Source organism: Myotis lucifugus, unplaced genomic scaffold (assembly GCF_000147115.1).
Source record: "Myotis lucifugus unplaced genomic scaffold, Myoluc2.0 scaffold_30, whole genome shotgun sequence".
Classification (NCBI taxonomy): Eukaryota; Metazoa; Chordata; class Mammalia; order Chiroptera; family Vespertilionidae; genus Myotis; species Myotis lucifugus.
In genome coordinates this window covers 2,876,359-2,901,967 of record NW_005871078.1, presented here as the reverse complement: position 1 = coordinate 2,901,967, position 25,609 = coordinate 2,876,359, and the positions used below count along the sequence as shown (strand labels likewise).

General features: G+C 39.6%; 1 protein-coding gene across 1 annotated transcript in view; it reads left to right on the top strand.

Moving 5' to 3' along the window:
* Positions 1 to 659: 659 nt before the first annotated feature.
* PDZRN4 (PDZ domain containing ring finger 4) overlaps positions 660 to 25,609 on the top strand; it is a 63,825-nt gene continuing 38,875 nt past the window's right edge. The window contains 2 exon segments of the mRNA XM_023752267.1: positions 660 to 943; positions 4,222 to 4,324. Of these exon segments, the coding sequence (XP_023608035.1) occupies positions 660 to 943; positions 4,222 to 4,324 (387 nt within the window).

The following is a 25,609-nucleotide window of genomic DNA, read 5'->3' as shown; positions in this document are numbered from 1 at the left end:
CTTTGACTAGAAAGGATTTATGATAAAATGCACATGATCTTGAATAAAGCATGGTCTTAGATAAAAAGATGATGAATATGAAAGAAATCTGACAATATCCTAAAAAAATAAATTTTAGGCCCGGAAGACTTTGAGTAATTGTTGAAAATCCCACCAAGAGCCCTGGATAGTGTGGCTCAGTTGGTTTGGCATTTTCCCGTGTACTGAAGGGTTGCTGGTTCCATTCCCAGTTCTGGCACAAGGCTGGGTTGTGGGCTCAATCCCTGGTAGGGGGTGTGCAGGAGGCAGCTAATCGATGTTCCACTCTGATGTCAATGTTTCTCTCTCTCTCCCTCTCCCTCCCTTTCTCTATTAAAAAAAATCAATAAAATACCTTTTTAAAAATCCCACCAAGAGATTGATAAAGCATAAGAAAGTATATACTTAGCATTCTTACCTATCTGAAGGTGTTAGTGAACATTTTCTGATGGTGTACTTCCTGAAGACACCAGAAGTAATTATTTCCTTATCTCCTTCACTGTCTCCTGTTGGTGAAGCGTTCAATAAATGTCAGTCTCATTAAATATTCCTTTACAAAATGCATAGCAGAGCTGGTTCAAACATCCCCTCCCTGCCTTTTATTAATCTATCACAGCAGCCTCTCTGTTCTTTCCTCTGAGATGAGCAATGTCCTTTTATCTTCACAGGTCAACGGGAAGGATCTCTCAAAGGCCACCCATGAAGAGGCAGTGGAAGCTTTTCGAAATGCCAAGGAGCCCATTGTGGTTCAGGTGCTAAGGCGAACGCCTCTCAGTAAACCAATCTATGGAGCGGCCCCGGAAGTGCAGCTCATGAACGCCAGTACTCAGACGGACATTACCTTTGAGCACATCATGGCCCTGGCTAAGCTTAGGCCACCTACCCCTCCGGTGCCGGACATCTGTCCATTTCTGCTCTCAGACAGGTATTTCGCTGTCACTTCTCCCAAAGCCCTATTTCTTTTCATTCATCGTTGAGAGGAGGTGTTGGGAAGAATCAGTCACACTAGCCAGTTCACAGTTATTGAGACAGGTGCTCAGTGCTGTTTGGAAAATGTCTCCACTGTGTCTACATCCAATTAGTTGTCAGCTGTCCCTGCTAGCTACTTCCCCTGGCCAGACTGTTGCTTCTCCTCAGGAATCAGACTTGCTGAGGTGCAGTGAAAAATTCGGGCTCTGATTAGTGCATCTTCGTACTTTCAGTCATCAAACACCTTGTGCTCCTCATGAGCACTGGTCAGGGAAATCGCTCTGCTCACCAAAGCTGCCAAGAACCTCATTAAGACTGACACAGAAGTGGCATGTTGGCACTGTGTTCTCCACTGTGGGTCACCTCTCTTTCTCGCTTTTGCTTTTCTCCTCTTTAAAGGAGAAGCTAAGAAATTAATTTAATTACAGTATAATTCTCCAAAGAAAGCAATTACTCAGTATATTGAGATGTAAACAAAAGGTTTTGGCTGTCAGAGAATAAGTATAGAACTATTGAAGGAATCTTCCCAGTTTTTACCTAATGTAAAGGCAGAGGTATTTCATTCAAACAATCCCACTTGTATAGTCTTGGAAGTATGTTCTGCCCCATACATTTTGTTCTATGATCTTTTAAGCAAATAGTCAAACATTACTGAGATTTTGATTTATAAGAGCAATAGTCTCTTTAGACTGCATTTTCATTGCTTACGGATCCATTCTCCACTTAGTAAAACACAGATCTGGTCACGCCACTTCCCCACCCTTTAGTGGCTTTGGTAAGTCTGTTTCAGTGGGTCACATGTGCACATTAGAATCACCTGGGAGCATGGAAAAGCAATATCAATTCATTGCCCAAGTCCCACAAAGTTAATAAGAATTTTGTAGAATGAGGCCCAAGCATTGGAATACTTCAAAAACCCCCCTAGGACCTTGTGATGGGTAGCTATATTTTGGAAACTACTCTTTGAAAACTCCAGTTCCAGGAGAGTAGAGGCTCTGTTTGTCTTGCTTAAGAATTTATTAATTCATCTATTACTTATTAAAGAGCCGCTTATATCAGGCAGTGGGACTTGGTGCTGGGCATAAAACTGGGAACAAAAATAAAGTCACTGTCTCCTAGAGCTCATAGTCTAGAGGGTAAGATAAACAATACCCAAGCACACAAATATTTAATACTCATTAGCATAGCCTGATACAGAATAGCCATTCAATCAATACTTTCTTGAATGAATAATAATAGCTTACATTTATTAGCTTTCCTGACGTATTTTAGGTAATATTCCCAGTGTTTTACATTGATTAACTCATTTAGTCCTCATAAACATTTGGAAGGTGTGTATTATTTTATTACCATATTCATGTCACAGGTGTTGAGTTGGCCAAGGTCACATAGCAAAGAAATGACAGGGCCAGGCTTCTGAGCCAAAGAGGTCTGATGGCTTCTTTAACCAGTGCTGCTCTTCCTAAGCCCACAGGTCTTATCTTAGAGGCAACTCTCCTAGCAAACTTCCTAGGGCTGCAGTAGGGACATCCCCATCATGTGCTTTCAAGGCTTCTGTATTTTCCCCTTAATTATCGCACTATTAAAATTCCCACTTTGCTGCTTTACCCAGTTCATAAGGCAGGAATTAGATTTTGCGCACCAGCCTATTCCCCGCAGTTGGCCTAGGGCCTGGCATCTGGTAGACATGCAGTAAATGTTTATTGAATGAAAAAGGTGTTCCTCCTGGCAGGGAGCCCTTCTTACTAACCGAAGGACAAGGGCAACACATCAGATGGCCCAAATAGCAAGTTTGACGTTTTACCGGCCCAAATAGGCTTTGCAGAGCCAGCCCAGATTAAACAAGGAGGGTTTACCTGTTAGACCCGCAGGCAAGGTGCTTTTATTATTTGGGCCCACATTCCTTAACCCTGTATGGAGCTGACAATAGTGAGAAGAGGCTGGTGGAATATTTACACTGTGTGAAGATAGTAAGATGGTCCTCTCTCTTTTTTCAACTAATGATGAGAGAACTAATTTATACTGCTCACTCCAATATTTCAGAAATGACCACACTGCCAGGGCTTAGAGGTCTCTCCTGCAGTGAACTTGGTTTACTGCACGTAGACTTCTTCATTGACTTTTAGAAATAGAGATGACCGCCCTAGCCAGTGTTGTTCAGTGGATAGAGCATCAGCCTGTGGACTGAAGGGTCCTGGGTTCAATTCCCATCAAGGGCACATGCCTGGGTTGCAGGCTCGATTTCCCAATAGGGGGTGTGCAGGAGGCAGCTGATCAATGATTCTCTCTCATCACTGATGTTTCTATCTCTCTCCCTCTCTCTTCCTCTCTGAAATCAATAAAATTTTTTTTAAAAAAAAAAGATTTACAAATAGAGATGACCTCATGCCCTTTGCTGTTGAACTTTGCTTAGCCTTTGTGTGGTGTAATATATATTCTCTATCATAGCATATAATTGGAAAGCACTTCTACCAATTCTTTAAAACTTTACTCAAAAGTTAAGGGATATATAAAAGTCATGGACAGTGTCTTGGATCCCCCTCATTTCCTTTACTTAATCAGCTCTGTCTGTCCCCAGGAACTTTCCACAGGGATTATGGAACCCTGTGGCTTATATATGCCCTATATACAAGGATTTCTAATGAGGTATTGCCATGAATGTCATGAATATTTGTAAACGTGCCCTTTTTCAAAGAGGATAAAATATGGGTTATGAGAGAGAATGAGGAAGGAGGTCTTAAGGAATGGTAGCATTATGAAAAAGGCAATCTGAAAAATGCATGCTTTGAAAACAGAAGTCAAAAAATAGTTTTGGGCTGTGTATTATGAAATCATCAGCATTTTGTTACAAAAATACCCCCTTTGGGGTACACTGCTATCGCAAATGACGCACACCCATGAATGGAGCGAGTCCCATTTGGTGAAATGCTAGCAGAGCCAGAGAGTGGTAATAAAGCACCATGGCCTGTCACAGAGCTCACATCAGCCTTCACGGAATGCAGCTCTGACCAAGGGCCCTTATCTCAGAATTCTTTCAGAAAATCAAATTGATGGACTTCATGTAGGTGGAGAAAGAAAAGCAATGGGTTATCCTGAGCTGTAGTTCATTTAAAGGCTAGATCAGTACGGGTCTCATTGCAAAGCAGAGAAAACGAAAGTGAAATTCTAAATCAGTTTTAATCTCGAAAACAACCCTTTTGATCCATTTCTATCATCTTGCTACATTCCCCATAGCTGCCATTCTCTTCACCCGATGGAGCATGAATTTTATGAGGACAATGAGTATCTTTCCAGCTTGCCTGCTGATGCAGACAGAACAGAGGACTTTGAATATGAGGTAAGATCATTTTCACACCACTTCACATTTCTTCATGAAGTTACGGTTGAGGCGTTTTGCATAAAAAAGAAAAAATTAATTTATTGCTGTGTGAAATGTTTTGTCTAGTACATCCTATGATAAGGTCTTTAAATATTTTTAGTATTAGCTATTTGACTCTAGTATTATAAGTGTATGTAGAAACATTTTTATAATGTAAGCTTAAAGATAATTTGCTCACATATCTTGTTGCTCTTGATCAATAGTATCATGGCAGCCACATATTTTTCTTCTTTCCATAATAGAAGAAGATTTCCAAGTACAGTTTGGAAAAGAAATTGTATTAAAAACCAAGATGGTACTTATTATTTTTATTCACTATATTGTATTTTAATTTTAATTGATAAACTAAATTTTGTTATATTAATTCCCCTCACAAATTAAATATTCACTTTATTTGTGACCCAAGTTTGTACTCCAGAGAACAGTTCCACCGACTTTCTAGAAAGAGAGATGCCTTCAAGCCCTTTGTCATGGAACTGGCTTTGGCCTTCACAGGGTGTACCTTAGAGTGTCTGTACTGTGATATGTAACAATTCTAAAAGCCCATCTGTTAATTATTTAAGAGCTTTCACAAAAGTTAAAGGATTTATCCTAATATTGCCTCTGCTCCTGCCATCTGTAAATCTTGGAAAGGTTTCAGCCTCCTCTGACATTTGGAAATAAAATAGATTGAGGAGGTAAAGAAGGTTTGGTAAACAGGCAGAGAGCCCATGATTACCTGCCCTTTTAATGCAGTAGATGATGTCATACAAGTTCAGCAAAATGTTCTTTTCCATTTTACAACCAGGAAATCCTGAAATCTCTTCCCTTAGGAGGATGTAAAATCAAATAAAGTCGATTCAGCGAAGCTCACCTAAAGCAAATAGACGTTTATTTGAAATCTTCCCCCTGCAAAAGTCATTTCGGGGGATTACAGAAATCAGTATTGCTTTTCAGCCAGCATCTGGAAGTGTGTGCAGTGATGCCTCGTATCTGAATGGACAGTTTTGTTGTTGTTATTGTTCACATTAATTTTTATCCCCTCCTCTCCGTTAAGTTGATTGAAAAGTTTTATTTTATTTTATGAATCCACTCAAGCCCTGGTATGCACTGAAATATCCATTAAGTCTACTCATGCAAAATGAATTATAAAATTGAGTCACTTATCCCAATAATTTAAGATTAAACAATGTTTTTCTTTCAGTTAATGAATTCTTTGAGTTTGGGGACTGGAATTACCTTCAGCTTTTCATTTAGCTTGTGCCTTAAAGTTTTATTAAAATAAATTTGTGAGCTGAGGGAGGGCTTGGGAGAGAGACTTGCTTAGGCCAGCAGGTTAACAGTAAAAAAAAAAAAAAAAATCCTTTCAATTAATTAGCATGCCATTGAATATTACATTACAGATTTTCTTTCATTTCTAAGTGAAACACATTCTCATTTTTCTTGTTGATCCTCACCAGAAGATATGTTTATTGATTTTAAAGAGAAAGGGAAGAGAGAGAAAGAGAGAGAGAGAGAGAGAGAGAGAGAGAGAGAGACCTTAGATGTGAGTGAGAAACATCTGTTGCCTCCCATGCTCTCTCCGATCCGGGAATCAAACCCACGAACTTTTGGTGTACCATACGAAGCTCCAACCAACTGAGCCACCCGGCCAGGGCGCATCCTCTTTTTTTGAGGGATATGAGTCACTAATAGATGCAGCATCAGTGTGATGACAGTGGTAAATGCTCAGACAAGTCCTCTGTAGCCTGTAATCTCAACTAATCACAGCATTTCAGTCATTAATTTGCTGTCAGCTGTGATTCCTTTGCCAAAGGCACCTGAGTGATTGAAATAAAGAATGTTTCTGTGAAATTTAAATAAGAAAGAAGTTATTGTGACAGGCTTCAATCATGAGAGAGGATGCATTTGAGAACATTATGCCTGGTTCATGGTGGGGATGCAGACATGGGGATAATTTACCAAGTTGGGGAGAATAATGGTTCTACCTAGGGCTTCCCAGCCTGCTACAGTTATGGGGCAGATGTGCACACGCCATCCCGCATGGCTGCATCAGATGAGACTGTGGAATCTAATCAGTCCACCACTGTCGCCAGAGCTGACTGTGGCCACCACATTAAAGGGGGAGATTAAGAAATGCTAATCCGTCTTTATGCGCAGTAAAAAAAAAAAAGAAAGAAAGAAAAAGCTAATTAATTAGCATATCATTGAATATTACATTATATACAGACTGTGCTTCTGTGACCAGCAGAGATGACCCCTGCTCCTCTAGGAGCTAGGAGCTCTGTCCTAACCATGCAGCGCCAGGGACGAGCTGGATGATCACCTTCAGAAGGACCGGCTTTGGGCCACTCAAAGAACATTACAGGAAACTGAGGTCTGACAGCCAAATAAAGCACTTCATCTCAGAGAGAGATACCCATTCCTCCTCCCCCTAGACATGAATACTCTTCACCAGGCCGTCGGGAAGTGGAGAGAAGACCCCTTTCCATCTGCTCTCATTCATTTGCACCATAAGTATTTAATGAGCACATAAAGATGCCAGCTTCTGATTGAAGTTTGGTATTGATGAAGCCCCTGCCCTAGTGGAGCTTAACCTTCAGGGGAGAGAGATGGACAATAATCAAATAAGTGACAACGTAGTATGTTAGGTGGTGCTGGGTGCCAACGGAGAACAGCAAGCTTGAGTACCTGAGAAGGAAATGCATGGTGTTGAGATGAGGTGTTGCTATCTTATACAGGAGGTCCAGGAAGGCCTCTCTCTGAGTCCTCAAGGCAGTAGGAGAGCTAGCCATGGGGATATCTGAAGAGGTGCTTTCCAGATAGAGGGAAGGGAAGTACAAAGGACATGAAGCAGGAGTGTGCTTGGTAGGAGGGGGAGTCAGAGAGAGTAGGGGTCTATCTTGGGGAGCCTTGGATTTACTACAAGATGTAAACTTGCTAGAGAAGAAAGATCAGGGCCATGTTGTGAAGCCCTAGCCCAGGGATGGGAAATGTCTGGCCCATGGGCCATAGAGGGCCCACAAAATCATTTGGTCTGGCCCTGCCAAGGCATTAGGGGTGAGTTAACTAAATGTTGAACCAAATAGAGCAGGATAATTTTTAGGTTGATAAATTTGTATGGCCCTTGAATGATGTTATAAATATCTAAATGGCCCTTGGCAGAAAAAAGGTTCCCCATCCCTGTGCCCAGCCAGATCCCCCTGGCTACTGGAATGAGATTGACAGAGGAAGCCAAAGTGCGAGGGAGAGGCAGATTGGATCCGGATGGTGATGGAGGAGGCACTGAGATGGTCTGAAGGACAGCATCCACCCCACCCAGCTCGCAGGGCTTTGCCCTAATGTCTGTCTTTCCATTACTTGCCTCTGCCTCATCACTTTAATATACTTTAATGCTATGATGGTTTATCTTCTTCTGACTTTTTAAAAGTAAAATAGCACAGGCCAAAGAGTGAAACACAGCTTCTGACATCCACTGAAACTAGCATAGCAAATCCACTCTTTACAAGACTGAAAGTGTACAGAACTGTGTTTCTGAACTTGCTTAAATGCAAACTATGCAATTATGTGGGTCGTTTTTAAAGGCCTACTTACTACTGACTCAGTGAACCAAAGCTGACCCAGCTATCTTGTGAATATATAGTTAGGGACTTTCAGTGCTTGGGTTGTTGACCCCATAGACCAAACCAGACCTGACGGTCTTGTAAATACATATTTGGGGACTTTTTGACTTGCAGATTGCTGCACTGATAGACTGTAACCGCCCCCTTCAGAGCCCTGGTGGACCGCAAATGCTTCTTTGGAGATGTGATAGTCAGTGTGTCAGTGTTATGGGGACTGCGGTATGTTATGGACCTCTGTAATATATTAATGACACCCATATCTCACCACAGCCCATCACCCCTTTACCTCAGAAAATTATTTGATTGGGTTTCAAATTTCCCCACGGTGCTTCAGAAAAGTCTCCAAAGACCAGCCTGCATTAAACGACTCACAGCTTGAAATTTGTTCTCTTTAAAAAAAAATGATGGCATTTGTTCTCTAATTAAAAATGATAAAGGGCTTTAATTTTATTTTTGAGAGGAAAAAATAAAAATGCTTTTAAATTTAAACAATGCCACCTTCATGGATGTTTATGCCACCGAAATGCCACTGAGTATTTCGTCTCCTCTTCTTTATTTTCAACTTTGCTCATTCTTCCCCCAGAGCCAGCTAAAGGTTGAAATAAATCATAAATAGCCCTTAGCAAGTCAGAGGCAGAGCTCAAATCCAGCCTCTACCAGAAATAATTTAAAGGGAAAAGCTTTGAGAAATGTAGCGCTCTTTTGTCCAACTCCTAATAAAGATACGTTTGCTACTGCTTTAGTTGCAAGATGAATTTTTTGCAGTATTTGCCACTAACACTCAAAAGTCAGTGCTGGGAGAGGCAAGACAACTAATCAGTGCAACATTTTGATAATATGGAACATTCACATTAACCAAGACAAGCAAAAATAATTTAAGCAACATTTCTGAGCCTGCAGATATTCGTCACTTAAAAATCCTACTTGAAATCATTTCTCCTGATCTCTCCAAGCTCAGGCTGAAGAAAACATATCCAACAGCCTCAATTAAGTATAGTTAGGGTTCCCCTTATGTGTGCATTGTCATCGAAATGAAAAGGCATTTAGCACTTTGCTTGAAGAGGTATTAAAGGTGGAAAGAAGGACAAGTATATGTCAGAGTTCTGTGAACATGTTAACTGAAAACCAAACCAGTGTCTATAAATAGAAAAGAGCATTTAGCATATTAATTAGCTTCCTCTTAGCAGTTCTTATGCAAAGCATAAGTAAACCTTTGTGCTGTGCTGAGAAGTGTCCTTTTGCAAAATTTAGCTGGATGCCTGTGAATATGTGCAAAATTTAAGTATATAATCTCTCTCTTGAATAGTTGAGGAAAAGAGAAATATGAATCAAGGACCCGTTCATTCAAAAAATTAACAAGGGAATAAGCATTAATGAGATTTCAGTCATCCATTTGAGCAGCTTCAGGATATGTGAAGCCAAATCTTCCTAGTGTGCATGTGGAGAGCTTTGTGGCTCCTTTCTAGGCTGTGAGGGCTGAGGCCTTATCTGCCTTGTTCATCATTGCATCACATCACCTGTTTCACAATGGGTGCTCAATATCAATGAACGAATAAATGAAGAATCCCTGGCTGTCTGCATGGACCCACTTCTTGGCACTGCAGTACCTTTCCTCTTTTTTATACAAGGGAATTGGAAAGGAACCAAGACCTCCATGCAGTGACAACAGATATCCCCTTTCTAACAGATATTTATTCTTTATGACAGGGGTTCTAATTCTAGTACCATATTTGTTTCCATTAAATACTTCAAAGGAAGGGCCAAAGAGAGGGGGGTGGGGAGACATGGAGAGATAAGTAAGGAACTAGAATTTAAATGTTCTCCATGAAAATTCATCTTTGTGATTATTATTTTATAAAATCACAGTATCTTATACGTAGTATGAATTTGACATATTCTCTAATCTACCCTGGATCCCTTAATAATTTTTTCACCAAGGTATCACGTAGCAAATTTGTGAACCATAACAATGGATGGGGAATTGAGCGCCTCCCCAAGTAGCCAGTTCTGACTGACGATCTCTGGTTATTGAGAGAAGAAATGTATCAAGGAGTTTGAAAATCAATGATGGAAGGAATATATTTGGAAGAAATATATGAAACATAACTCATAAAGAGCCCATATATTATCCTTACATTGTGCTGTATACTAGAGAAAGAGAAAATAGTGTGTAGAGTATGAAAGTGTAGAATTCAGCGTTTTTTAATTCACTAAATGCTTTATATTTCACATGTTCCTTTTCTTCCACTTGCTAGTCACATTGTAGAATTATTAATGAAATATCTAAAACAATTTTATACCACTTACTACTGGGGCAATAAAATCATTCATTTAAGAAATCACCTTCATAAGTTTCATTCTTTGGGGAAATTTATTGAATTGAAAAGTGATCTAGATGAGGTGTGAAAATATTTTTATTACTTGAACATTTAAGATAAGATGATGTTCACAGTCAGTTTGGAGTTGGTTCATCGAAATGTCGATTAGTGACGCCACCATTTTATCCATTATGTCAGATTTAAATCTTAATCATGGAGGCCAAACTATTCAGTTGTCATGTATATATAGCCAGACCCTTTGAGTCCTGCTCCTCCTTCATATCACCACTGACTCTTCTCTTGTCTAGAACATTGCTCTAGGCTATTTCTTGGTCTCCTCAGGCCCCTCACTCCATAGTCTCTGCAGTCCAACCTACTAACCGCTGTAGACCAGTCCTCCTCAAGGGTGCTTCTCATTGGATCTCTCTCTGTTCCCCATCCCGTATGACTCTGTTCTTTGAATTAACTCTAAATCTCTCTGCCTGGCATCCTTTGTACTATGTCACCACCTGCTTTCCCAGGCATCTTGGAGTCAAACACTACAGGGCAGCAACACTCGAAGAAAGCCGTGTGATTTTTTTTTCTCTGTGCCTTTACTTTAGGGTCTCCCTGCAACTCAAATGCCTTTCTCAAATTTCTTTCCCACCACTAAACTCTCATATCACATTCTGAAAATATACATTTTTGTCATTATGCCCTGGGTTATAGTAACTTACATACTTATCTTTTTCTTCTAAATAATTTGTCTTTCTTAACAGAAGTATCTAATTACCTATCTCCAGGAGAGCCTAGCACAGGGCCTGGTAGACAGTGGGCACTCAGCAGCATTTGCAGGATGAGTGAATAAACTACTGGTCATTGCTGCTATTGTTCTTATAAGTGTCCTGAAAACCAATACAAAGGGTTCAATGGGGAAAAAGGAAAAGAGAGCTGATGGGGAATCGAAATTTGAAATAAAGTGTGGAAGTTTTTTTCTTAAAATCATCCAGTTAACAGCCTAGAGCCTAGACATTAGAATAAGTAGACTTAAGCATATACTTGTGCCAGATTGTAAAAGAAGAAAATTTGCATTTTTGGTTGCCTTTCTAACAAGGAAGATGTGCATGGAGAACCCTAGTAAATAGACTTGCTAATGGAATAGGTAAAAAATGATTGGGGTTCGGTTCATATAAACATGCATCCTGGTTTGCCCTAAACCTCCTCCATGTATGGCTGATGTTCCAGTTTATTTATGAATAGCACCCACTTTCACCTTCAACAATGTCCTAGCTGCACAATACTTTGTCCTAGTTTTTATACTTGTTGACCCTTCATCTAGGGCTTAGATTTTGCAGTCACATTTTATATAACCCTAATACTCTAAGCAGAGATGACTCAGAATTTATTAATTTGTTTAACCATATTTATTAAGTTGAACAATTTCCCTAAGTTACTTTCTATTTTTTTTAAAGTCCTCCTTAAGAAGTGACTAGAAAAAAAATGCCACAGAGTTGGAAATAGTCATCAAAGTTATTGTAATTCTTTTAAGTTTCTTACTGAAAGAAATGAGATTAGTATTGTTGTTAATTTGGTCATGTAATTTTATAAAACAAACATGAGGCAAATTTATCTTTCGCCTCACTGATTATGACAACACTAAACCTTATTTCCTAAGAAAACAATGACAAGTAAATTTAACTCTCCAAGCTGATTATTAAACAATGTAACCATGGGTTCATTTATTTTACTAGGAATCTAGATATAAAAAGAAGATTCCTTACACAATGTATATGAATTTTATCAAAATGCCTACATTCAGTTTTTATTTGAAGATACTCATTGTACACATTTGGATGATTGTCTTGCTTTACTGAAAGGTATTTGTGAGAGGTTGTGTTTAAGGTGAACATTTGCATTTCAAATCCCTTTTTCCCAATGACTTCCATTGTGCTTTGAAAAACTGTTTTCATAGGGGCAAAGAAAGGAGAGCTGTCTTTTTCAATATAAAGTAAATCACCAAGAAGGATTTCTGTGTTCCTTCCAGAGGCAATATAATCCAGTGGAAGGAATCTAAACAGGGAGTCTGGTCCCAGTTCTAACTCTTGTCTCTTGAAGAGACGGACCATTTACCACTTGAATCACAGAATCCTCACATGTGAGCTTTGTAGGGATGTCAGTGTTAGTATGGAATCACTTGTCATCATATAGTTGTCCCATGGTACTAACTTAAAATGAGACAAATTCATAGATCCTTAAAAATTTTACAAATATTTTAACATTTCAAACATATCAACCATATTTTAGATTTTTTTTATAACAAGGGCACATATGGCCACACATTGGTCAGTATATGGTACCATAATATACCAATTGGTACCAAGTAGTACACCTTATTATCTCTGACTTTAGCTTTAGTGTTTAGAACAAGTTAACGCATACATTTGCCAATTAGAAATGCCTCCAGCTTTGTTCTTCTTTCTCAAGATGTTATGATTCCATACAAATGTTGGGGTTATATTCTATTTCTGTGAAAAATACCATTGGAATTATGAAAGGGTTTTCATTAAATCTATATGTGGCTTTGTATAATATGGATATTGTAACAATACTAATTTTTCTGATCCATGAACACAGAATATCTTTCCATTTATTTATGTCTTTTTCAATTTCTCTCATCAAAGTCTTATAGTTTTCCATGCACAGGTTTTTCACATCCATGGTTAAATTTAATTTTAAGTATTTTATCGTTTTTTGATGATATTGTGAGTGGGATTATTTTCTTTATTTCTTACTATTTTGTTGTTACCGTTAGAAACCAAAATGATTACCATACTAGAGGCCTGGTGCACAGATTCGTGCACCGGTGGGGTCCTTCGGCCTGGCCAATTGGGATCCAGCCAAAACCTGCTCTCCAACATCCTCTGAGGGGTCCCAGATTGCGAGAGGGCAGTTCTCAGGTGACGCACCCTGGAATTGGGCTCCCTCCTCTCTACCAAGTGACCACAGCTCGGCAGCTCCTATGTTGAGCGTCTTCCCCCTGGTGGTCAGTGAGTGTACTGGTTGTCTAGCCGCGTGGGCTTTTTAATATTTATAGACTAGAGGCCTGGTGCACGAAATTCATGCATGGGGGTGTCCCTCAGCCTGGCCTGCGCCCTCTCGCAGTCTGGGCCCCTCAGAGGATGTCTCCTGTGGCTTAGGCCCGCTCCCCATGGGGATCAGGCCTAAGCTGGCAGTCAGACATCCCTCTCGCAATATGGAACTCCTTACCGCCTGCCTGCTTGCTGCTCCTTAGCTCTACCTCCACCGCCGCTGTGCTCGCCATCGGTGAGTCCAGCTTCTGGCTGAGCGGCACACCCCCTGTGGGAGCAGTCTGTCCCCTGGTGGTCAGTGCACATCATAGCAACCAGTCATTCTGGTCATTCCACCATAACGGTCGTTTAGGCTTTTATTATATAGACTAGAGGCCCGGTGCACGAAATTCGTGCACTGGGGGTGGGGGGAATCCCTCAGCCCGGCTTGTGCCCTCTCACAGTCTGGGACCCCTCGCTCCTTACCACCCGCCTGCTTGCTGCTCCCTACCACTTGGCTCGCTGCTCCTCAGTGCTGCCGCGGAGGTTCCTGCCACATCCACTGCACTCACCAGCCATGAGCCCAGCTTCTGGATGAGCAGCACTCCCCCTGAGGGAACTCATTGTACCTCCAGGCCCTGGTTGGTGTGGATCAGTAGTTAGAGTGTCCTCCCACGCACCAAAGGGTCATGAATTCGATTCCAGGTGAGGGCACATACACAGGTTGTGGGTTGCTTGGGCAACTGATCGATATTTCTCTTTCTCTTTCCCTCTCCCGTCCTCTCTCTCTAAATCAATGAAAAGAACATATCCTTAGAGGAGGACTTAAAAAGAAAAAAAAAATGCTGGTTTGGTTCAGTGGATAGTGCTTCTGCAGGCAGACTGAAGGATACCAGGTTGGATTCCAATCAAAGGCATATACCTGGGTTGCCGGCTTAATCCAGGGCCCTGGTCGGGGATTCAGCACGAGACAACCATTTGATGTCTCTCATATTAGTTTCTGTCTTTCTCCCTCCCTTCCACTCTCTGTAAAAAAGATAAAAAATAAAAAAAAAAATCAATGCAAAAATGTCCTCAGGTGAGGATTAACCAAAACAAACAAACAAACAAACACCCATTCCCAATGTGATTATTGAAGGAGCATATGAAGTATTTGTTGAATGAACGGGAAAGGATGAGACTTTGCTTTCTAACTGTTTTAGCAACTCTGCAAGCCAGAGGGTTTATTTTTATTTTTTTAAAATATATTTTATTGATTTTTACAGAGAGGAAGGTAGAGGGATGGAGAGTTAGAAACATCAATGAGAGAGAAACATCAATCAGCTGCCTCTTGCATACCCCCTACTGAGGATGTGCCCGCAACAAAGGTATATGCCCTTGACCAGAATTGAACCCAGGACCCTTCAGTCCACAGGCCGATGCTCTATCCACTGAGCCAAACTGGTTAGGGCCAGAGGGTTTATTTTTTATTTTCATTTTTATTGATTGATTATTTTAGACAAAGGAAGGGAGCGAGAGAAACATCAGTGTGTTGTTCCACTTACTATGCTCTCTTCGGTTGCTTCTTGTCTGTGCCCTGACCAGGGACCCAACCTGCAACCTTGCTGTATCAGGAGGAGGTTCTAACCCACTGCTCAGGGTGCTGCCTGTCAGGGCCCCTCAACAAAATCCCTCTGGCTGCCCTGGCCCCTGCTGTGGGTCAGAGCTCCTCTGCCACAGCAAAGGTTTGGGTTCCATTCTGTCAGGTTTTGGGTTTGATTCCTGGTCCAGGCTGACGGCTGCTCAGCAAGTGACCAAGGACCATTGAAGTCCATGTGCTCTAGTCATTCAGCGGGGACCTGGGGTTCCATGGCTGACTTGGCCGACTCTGATCCCTGCTACCCCCAGTCCTCCATCCAGGGCGACTTCAACTATAAAAGCTGTGTGGCCTCCAGGTAGGTCACCCTCTCCATGGCTTGCCAGGCTTGGTTTCTGCGCAGTTGCCCTGGGAGGCGGATTTCCAGGTTCCCAGGGAGAGCGCCCTCCATTCCGGACTCCCAGGGAGAGCCGGTTGGGGGCGTGAGTGCTGGTGGACCACTGTGGTCGCCCCACCAGCCCAGATCTCCCGTGCCTGTGGCCTCGCCCCTCACTTCCCAATCTCAGATCAGGGGATCACAGGCAACTCAGCCCCCAGTGCCCTGGGTGCCGCCATGTCTGTGGCCCCGCCCCTCCCTTCGCATCTCAGATCAGAGAGCCGCAGGCACGCTGCACCCTGGGCCTGCACCCGGTACCCAGGGTGCTGCTGTGCCTGCTGCCCCGCCCCTCCCTTCGAGATTGCATATCCGGGGGCCCCAGGCACGGCTCTCCCTTCACGATCGCAGATCAGGGGACCGCAGGCACAGCAGCACCCGGTGCTGGGGTGCCGCTGTGCTTGGGGTCCCGCCCCTCCTTTCACCATCGCAGATCAGGGGGCTGCAGGCCAGCCGGCACCCCTGGCCCTGGGGTCCTGCACCCCGGCTCTCTCTTCCTCCGATCGCCATGGTGATCACCGGCACCCCCAGCCAGGGGTGTTGCCTGGCCTGCTGCCGGGCTTTCTGATGGTGATCACTGGCTGGGGGGTGGGCCTAACTAATGTCATGTTATTAATTGCATCCTGGCTGTTTTGCACTTCCCGCAGGGCTGCCTTTGCCCACCCCCCAGCTCTTGCCTGCCACCATTCTTCCGTCTTTCCCCTTTTGCCTCCCATCATTGCACCTATTTATGCAAATTAGCCGCCATCTTTGTTGGCGGTTAACCTCCATCTTTGTTGGCAGTTAATTTGCATATCGCCCTGATTAGCCAATGGGAAGGGTAGCGAAGTTATGGTTAATTACCATGTTTGTCTATTATTAGATAGGATGTTGATTTTGTATCCTGTAATTCTACTGAATTTGTTTATTAATTACACATTTTTTGGTGGGATCTTTAGGATTTTCTACATATAAGATGATATCACATGCAAACAAAAAAATTTGCTTCATCTTATCTGTCTGGGATGCCTTTTATTTCTTTGTTTTGCCTAATTGCTCTGGCAACAGGCATACTGAGAGGGAACACCCTTGTCTTGTTCTCATCTTAGAGGAAAAGCTTTCGACCTTTCACCATTGAGTGTGTTAGATATGGGCTGGTCATATTTGGCCTGTATAGTGTTGAGGTATAGTACATTCCACCAATACCCAATTTGTTTAGAGTTTTTAATCATGAAAGGATGCTGAATTTTGTCTAATGCTTTTTCTGCATCTATTAAGGTGATCATATGATTTTTATTTTTCATTCTATTACATTAATAGAATGGTTTGCATATGTTGAACCATCCAGGCATCTCAGGGATAAATCCCACTGGATCAAGCTGTAAGATTATTTTAATGTGCTGTTGAATTCAATTTACTAGTATTTGGTTGAGAATTTCTGTACCTATATTCATCACAGATATTGGCATGTATTTTTCTTATTTGTAGTATCTTTGCCTAGTTTGGGTATCAGGGTAATACTGGCCTTGTAAAATGAGCTTGGAAGTGTTCCCTTCTCTTCAAATTTTTGGAAGAATTTGAGGAGAGTTGCCTTAATTCCTCTTTAAATGTTTTGTATAATTCACCAGTAGAATCATCGGGTCCTGGGCCTTTGTTGTGAAGTTTTTGATTACTGATTCAATCTCCTGCTTATTCATCTGTTTGCTTTTTTTTATATCTTCATGATTAAGTCTTGGTAGGTTGTATGTTTCCAGGAATTTTTTCATGTGTTCTAAGTTATCCATTTTGTTCTTAGCAGTTTCTCATGATCCTTTGTATTTCTGTCATCTCGATTATGTTTCCTCTTTCATTTCTGATTGTATTTATTTGGGTCTTCTCTTTTTTTTCTTGATCTGTTAAAGGTTTGTCAGTTATGTTTATATTCAAAAAGTCAGCGTTTACCTTCATTGACCATTTCTGTTGTTTCCCTGATCTCTATTTCATTTGTTTCTGTTATTTCCTTCCTTCTAATAACTTTGGGCTTAGTTTGTTATTCTTTTTCTAGTTCCTTAAGTTGTTTATTTGAGACCTTACTTTTTACTTAATGTAGGCTTTTAACTTCCCTCTTAGGACTGCTTTTGCTATATCACATAGGTTTTGGCATGTTGTTTTTCCATTTGCTTTAAGCAATTTATTTTCTTTTCCTTCTGATATCTTCTTTGACCATTGGTTGTTGAGCAGTGTTGTTGTTTTTCTAATGTATTTTTATTGATTTCATAGAGGAAGGGAGAGGGAGAGGGATAGAGAGAATCATTGATTGGCTGCCTCCTGCACATCGCCTAATGTGGATTGAGTCACAACCCCAGGCATGTGCCCTTACTGAGAATTGAATCGTGACCTCCTGGTTCATAGGTTGACACTCATCCACTTAGCCACACCAGCCGAGCAAGCAGTGTGTTGTCAATTTCTACATATCTGTGAATGGTTCAGCTTTTCTCCTGTTATTGATTTCTACTTTCGTATCATTGTGGTTAGAAAAGATAATTGATAGATGTTAATCTTCTAAATTTGCTAAACTTGTTTGTGAATTAACATAGCACATGATTTATTCTGAAGAATGTTCCATATGTGCTTGATAACATGTATTCTGCTGCTGTTGGATTGATAATTCTGAATATGTGTGTTAAGTTCATTAGTCCAAAGGATATTTCAAGTGCAGTGTTTTTATTGATTTTCAATTTTAACTTATTGATTTTCAATGTTTCCTTATTGGTTTCTAATTGATGACCTATCCTTTTTTGAAGTCTTCTATTCTCATTGTATTATTGTCTATTTCTCTTCAGAGTTTTCAGTATTTGCTTAATATATTGACCCCTATATCATTATATAATGACCTTCTTTGTCTGCTGTTACAACTTTTGACTTAAAGTCTACTTTGTGTGATAGAAGTATAGCTACCCTTGCTCTCTTTGGGTTTTCACTTGCATAAAAAAATATATGTTTTTTCATCCCTTCACTTTGAACCTATGGATGTTCTTAAAGCTGAAGTGAGTCTGTTTTAGACATTATATAATTGGGCCTTACTTCTTTAAATCTATCCAGCTTTTTTTGTGCCTTTTGCTTGGAGAATATAATCCATTTTTCAAGTTAAAGGTAGTATGTAAGGCCTAACTAATGTCATGTTATTAATTGCATCCTGGCTGTTTTGCACTTCCTTTTTACCTTCTTCATTTGCTGTCTTATTTTGTAAATTGATGATTCATTGACTTTGCGATGGAGGTAGAAATAAGAGCATGGAGATAAAAATGATGCTTTTAACTGTTAAATAATTGACAATCACAAGATATTATTTTAGTTATTTATTTAAATAAGCACTAGGTCTTGATTTCTGGTGCCCACATCCTTCTCCCCTTGCCTTATTGTATTATTATTATTTGTTCTCACTTTGGGCTCCCCCAGAAGTCTCTAAGCTTCTTTAGTGTGGAGGCCCTTGTACTATGTATCTTTGTCTTTCAAGTACCAAGTACATAGTAGAATGATTGAAGCAATGACTAAGTCTTAAATATACTTGCAGGCTAAAGTTTACATTTTTAAGGAGATTTAGAGCTAAAGCTCTTCAGATGCTCTCATTTTTTCATCAGTTGTTTTAGTCTTCAAATTAAATTAGGGAATCATAATTTTCTCTAGCTAAAATTAGAAATTATTATTTCCTATTGTAGTAAACATGACTAAAATATCACACACACACACACACACACACACACACACACACCGACACTATTACAAAGCCTCTGACTTTGCCTCTTCATAGTCTAGTAGGGCATTTAGAATGTAGTTATGAAGCAAATAAATATTTGAGTTCATTTGAAACTCAGAGAAAAATGTCAATAGTAATTGATGTTTACAGATGAAACACTGGACAGTAGTATTTAGAAATACAACAAGAAATAATCTGCACGGATAGTCATCATTAACAGAAGAGATTGGGAAAATGTGAAGATGAAGGGCACAAAATTGACCAGATTTCCTCTCTTAGGACAAGATATTTAAGGCAATATGAGTTGGTACTTATATTAATGCAAGTTATAGAAGCCATTGTTTTGGAACCCAAGCCGATGTGAGGTGGAGGTCTACAGCAAAAAATTATTCAGTGCCAGAGTTAAAATGTGACTAGTCTCACAAACACTCTTTTGCCCATGCTTTCACTTTATTATTCTTGCCCTCTTGTAGATATTCCCTTTTCGTGTTTCTATTTGGTTTTCAGTAGCAAAATGTTGACAGTTAAATCTATAACCTTTTTCTTTATTCCGTAAAATACATTAAAACCATTTATTCTTTCACTCTCCTGAGAAGACCAAGTTTTAAAGCCACAGATTCTTCCCAGTAGGAAGTAAAAGATTGTATAGAAAGCAGTAACAGAAAAAGAATTTCCTACTTATTATGAAAATAAAGTAAAAACAGTATGTACTTTCTCTTTTTTTAATTTTTAGTTTTATTTTTTCTTTATTTTATTTTCCATCATCATTTATCCCCTTATACCCTCCTCCACCTTCACCCATTTCCTTCTCTCTCACCCCTGAAATCACCACAGTTGTCTATGTCCATGAGTTCTTTCTGTTTTTACCTTTTTTGCTCAATACCTCCCCCACCCCCTCACAATACAACCGCCCACCAGAGCTGTCTGCCAGCTCTCTATTAGAATTGTAAGCGCTCTCTTTTCAAATAGAAAAGGAGTTTTAGTAGTCAAGTAATCAAGTCATAATAAGGGCTATTAGAAGCAGAACTTTAAAATGAAATTGGATACAAAGACAACAATTAAATGGTGTTTAGACAGAAGAGAATTAAGAAAACTTTGACATAGAATTTGAACCATGAAAAGGTTATAGAACCACACATGATTTTGACAGAGGAAAGTAAAAACCAAACCATGAAGGTTAAAAGATTTAGCTATCACAAGAATGATAAAGGTGCTCGACAAGAATTTCTTTTTTCTCTTAAAAAAAGACTTTATGATTATTAAAGTAATAAATAATCATTACTCATTTCCTTATGAAGATCCCCCTTACGCATGTAATTGATTATGTGTTCTTCTCTAGAGTGTATAATTGTCAAGAGTATATAATATTGCACCTTCCTCGGATAACCACACTAAAACTAACACATCTACAAAGTATGATTACCTGTGATTTATCTCATGAGAAAGGTCTGAACCTCCTGAATACCCATTGGAAGGGCAGCGCTTTTCCAGGAGGATGTTTATGAGTAACTGCAGGATCCATGAACAGCTGTTGAGTCTTTTTATAGCCAGGAAGCACATAATCCTTAAAGAAGTTTTCCTTTCATTGACTTATACATGATTACCTGCCACATAAACACAGTGGTAAATCCTTTTAAACAAAAGTTTTGACTATGCTTTAAGGAAATATGAGCAATTTAGTTGGGAAATTCAAAGGAAAACTGTGAGTCCCCGAGTGAAGACACTTCTGTTTCTAGTTAGGAATGATGTAACTACTTCCTGTCTGATATACACGGAAATTAACAAAATCTCTCCCTTCACAATGAAAGTTGATGAGACTCCAAAATTGTGTTTCTCTACTTCATATAATCCAGATGACCGCTAGCGTTCCAATTGCTTGCTTTCTTCTGTGTTAATTTTAAGGTCTGAATTTTTCAAATGATGTGCTTTAGGATTTATCCACCTTAAATATTTTAGTAATCTAATTTAATGCAATAAAACCCAATGTTGGGTGGGTAAACAAGTTCACAGACCAAGTGTAATTCATATAGGTGGCAGCACATGTGAATATTCAATTAGTTTTACTGGCTGACTCTGATAGAAGAAAATGTATTAGCATTATTCCATTTCTAAACCAGACTGATCATTCCAGATTCAGTTCTATTCTTTTTATCTGTCAAAAGCAGTGAAAGTCATATGTTCTCTCAGGGACTTCTCTCAGGTGTGGAGACATTATTTTTAGAGTCATTTCCTGTCATTTTCTGTAATGATCTTAAACACATGTATAATTGTATAGCAGCCATAAAACAAACTGTAGTTGTCTGGAACATGATAATGCAGGGTGATCTGATACTCAATTACTTAAAAAAGATTCTAGAATATTTTCTGACACCCACATTATTTTTCTTGTTTTCCATCTGTATAAAATAAATTGCCTTCACGAAGTCTTATTTATTGTTCCTTATTAATACCTACACATTAATTTGCAAGACAACCCTTCAAAATTTGTGTTCCCAACAAATAAATGCCTTATTATAGCACTCTGGTTGAAAGAAATTTTTTATTTAGGTGTATTTGGAATAAGCCCAAGTCAAAGTCCACTGTTTAGTACCTGTGTGGTCTCTCTGAGCCTTGGGTTCATCATCAGTGCAAAGAGAATATTTTTTTTTTAATTTTTTTTTATTTTTCGCTAAAAGTATTACAAAGGGTATTACATAAGTGTCCTTTCCCCCCCCCCACCCTTCACAAGCCCCTGCCCTCCCTTACCCCCCATTGTCTTATGTCCATTAGTTATGGTTATATGGATGCATACAAATCCTTCGGTTGATCTCTTACTCCCCTCCCTCCTGTCCCCCAACCCTCCCTGGCCTTCCCACTGCAGTTCGACAATCAGTTTGAGGCAGCTCTGCCACTGTATTTATTATTGTTCGAAAGTTTGTAATGGTCTTAATTATCCACGAAAGAGTGAGATCATGTGTTATTTTTCCTTCATTGACTGGCTTGTTTCACTTAGCATAATGCTCTCCAGTTCCATCCATGATGTTGCAAATGGTAAGAGTTCCTTCTTTTTAACAGCAGCATAGTATTCCATCGTGTAGATGTACCACAGTTTTCTAATCCATTCATCTACTGATGGGCACTTAGGCTGTTTCCAGATCTTAGCTATGGTGAATTGTGCTGCTATGAACATCTGGGTGCATATATCCTTTCTGATTGGTGTTTCTGGTTTCTTGGGATATATTCCTAGAAGTGGGATCGCAGGGTCAAATGGGAGTTCCATTTCCAATTTTTTGAGGAACCTCCATACTGCTTTCCATAGTGGCTGCACCAGTCTGCATTCCCACCAGCAGTGCACAAGTGTTCCTTTTTCTCCACATCCTCTCCAGCACTTGTCGTTTGTTGATTTGTTGATGATGGCCATTCTGACAGGTGTGAGATGGTACCTCATTGTTGTTTTGATTTGCATCTCTCGGATGATTAGTGACTTTGAGCATGTTTTCATATGTCTCTTGGCTTTCTGAATGTCCTCTTTTGAAAGGTGTCTATTTAGATCCTTTGCCCATTTTTTGATTGGATTGTTTATCTTCTTTTTGTTAAGTTGTATGAGTTCCCTATAAATTTTGGAGATTAAGCCCTTATCAGATATGACGTTGGCAAATATGTTTTCCCACGAGGTGGGTTTTCTTGTTGTTTTGTTGATGGTTTCTTTTGCTGTGCAGAAGCTTTTTATTTTGATGTAGTCCCATTTGTTCATTTTCTCTTTAGTTTCAACTGCCCTAGGAGCTGTATCAGTGAAGAAATTGTTTTGGCATATGTCTGAGATTTTGTTGCCTTTGTATTCTTCTAGAATTTTTATGGTTTCCTGTCGTACATTTAAGTCCTTTATCCATTTTGAGTTTATTCTTGTGTATGGTGTAAGTTGGTGGTCTAGTTTCATTTTCTTGCATATATCTGTCCAATTTTCCCAACACCATTTATTGAAGAGACTATCTTGGCTCCATTGTATGTTCATGCCTCCTTTGTCAAAAATTAATTGAGCATATTGGTTCGGGCTAATTTCTGGACTCTCTATTCTATTCCACTGATCTATATGTCTGTTCTTGTGCCAGTACCAGGCAGTTTTGAGAACAGTGGCTTTGTAATACAGCTTGATATCTGGCATTGAGATCCCACCTACTTTGTTCTTTCTCAGGATCGTTGCAGCTATTCGGGGTCTTTTTTTATTCCAAATGAATTTTTGGAGAGTTCGTTCTAGATCTTTGAAGAAGGCCATTGGTATTTTAATGGGGAGTGCGTTGAATGTATAGATTGCTTTGGGTAGTATAGACATTTTAATGATGTTGATTTTACCAATCCAAGAACATGGTATGTTCTTCCATCTGTTTATGTCTTCCTCTATCTCTTTTTTCAGCGTCCTGTAGTTTTCTGAGTAGAGGTCTTTAATCTCTTTAGTTAAGTTTATTCCTAGGTATCTTAATTTTTTTGGTGCGATGGTAAATGGGATTGTTTTTCTAATCTCTCTTTCTGAAAGTTCACTATTGGAGTATAGAAATGCCTCAGATTTCTTGGGGTTAATTTTGTATCCTGCTACATTGCCAAATTCATGTATTAAGTCTAGTAGCTTTTTGATGGAGTCTCTAGGGTTTTGTATGTATAATATCATGTCATCTGCAAATAAGGACAGTTTTACTTCCTCTTTTCCAATTTGGATGCCTTTTATTCCTTCTTCTTGCCTAATTGCAATGGCTAATACTTCCAGTACTATGTTGAACAGGAGTGGTGAGAGTGGGCATCCCTGTCTTGTTCCTGTTCTTAGGGGAAATGGTGTTAGTTTTTGTCCATTGAGTATGATGTTGGCTGTGGGCCTGTCATATATGGCTTTTATTATGTTGAGGTATGATCCTTCTATTCCCACCTTTCTGAGAGTTTTTATCAAAAATGGGTGTTGGATTTTGTCGAATGCTTTTTCTGCATCAATTGATATGACCATGTGGTTTTTTTCTTTCAATTTGTTTATGTGATGTATCACATTTATTGATTTACGGATGTTGTACCATCCTTGCATCTCTGGGATAAATCCTACTTGGTCATGGTGTATGATCCTTCTGATGTACAGTGCAAAGAGAATATTAATAATAAATATTTCTTAATATTAAATGAGATAGTATATGAGCACATATAATACAATGGCTGGGAGGTATGTAGATAAAGATAGATATAGGTACATTCCATCATTTAACCATTATAAGTCTCATTTTTATCACCTTGAGTTGAGAACACTTAAGCAGAAAGAAGTAAATGCAACTTCAGGAGAGAAATTCTATGTCTTATGGATTGTAAGGTCTAAGTACAAGTATTTGAAACATCAACTCTGAGCTTCCCACAAGTAAATATAATCTGAATGTCACATCAGGCCCAAATAGACATGTGTCCTTTATTTAAAAAGAAATGCTTAGAATGAAGCCTATTTGGATCTTCTCTATTCTTTTTTTCCCTAAAGATCTTAAAAGAATATTTTGATTCTCTGCCACTGTTTGAAGATCTCGTTTCATTTCTCAGCCCATTAAAATGTAATTTGAGGATGAAAATTAATAACTGAGTGACCAAATCCAGTTAAACCATCTACTTGCTTATCCTTTCAGCAGCATTTGGTGCTGTTAGCCATCTGCATCTTCTTGAGATGCTCTTCTTCCTTCACCTCCCTAACACTCCCTGCCTTACCTCCTAATCTTATGACAGCTCTACCCAGACTTAATTCCATTTCATATCTCTAAGTTTGGGGCTACTACAGCCTTATCTCTTAGGGTTAAGGGGAGGGGTAAGCAAGCTGATCTGTGGCTCGTGGTGTTCTGAGCTGGCAGGGAGAATGGAGCTGGAAGAGGAATTCACATTGCACCGCCACCCCTCCATGTGCCTGGAGCTCCAAGCCCAGAGCCTTGCTGGCTCAGTGTTGCTTTCCAGTCAACCCCTTGGTTCTCATCCTCTCTTGTTTGAACTTTAATGTAATCCCTTCTGCTTTTCATCTTCCTGAAATTTCTCACAATTTACAATCCACCAAGGCTTCCTTTTCTTGTTTTAAAGCATCATTGTGATTTTTTCAAACCACTTTTCTTATACATTCTAGGGTTTGGAACAGGAGAGGAGATGATAGTCTATGTCATCATCAATGTATGTTAGTTTCTCCCATTAAACTTTTGGCTCCTTTCTTCCAACTTCGCATATCTCTCATTAGGTATGTGTTCAGTATATGTCTGTCAAATAATTTTTTGTGTGTTCTTAAAATAAAATGAATAAAGTATTAGGTTTTTTTTAGACTGGAGTAAGGATAGCCCTAGTTGTAGCAGTAGTCACAGTAGCAGCAGCAGTAGGAGTAACAGAAAATTAAAGACAGGGATAGATCTGAAGCATATATTTCAGAGGCAAATTTGAAGAGTTGGTAATTGTTGGAAGTTAGAGGATTAAGGAAAGACCTAGCACAATATTAGATTTTTTTATTAAACATAAATCCCTGCAAATTAAAGAATTTTTTGCTGATATTTACTAAATTACTAAGTGTTTTATTGCTTTTCAAGT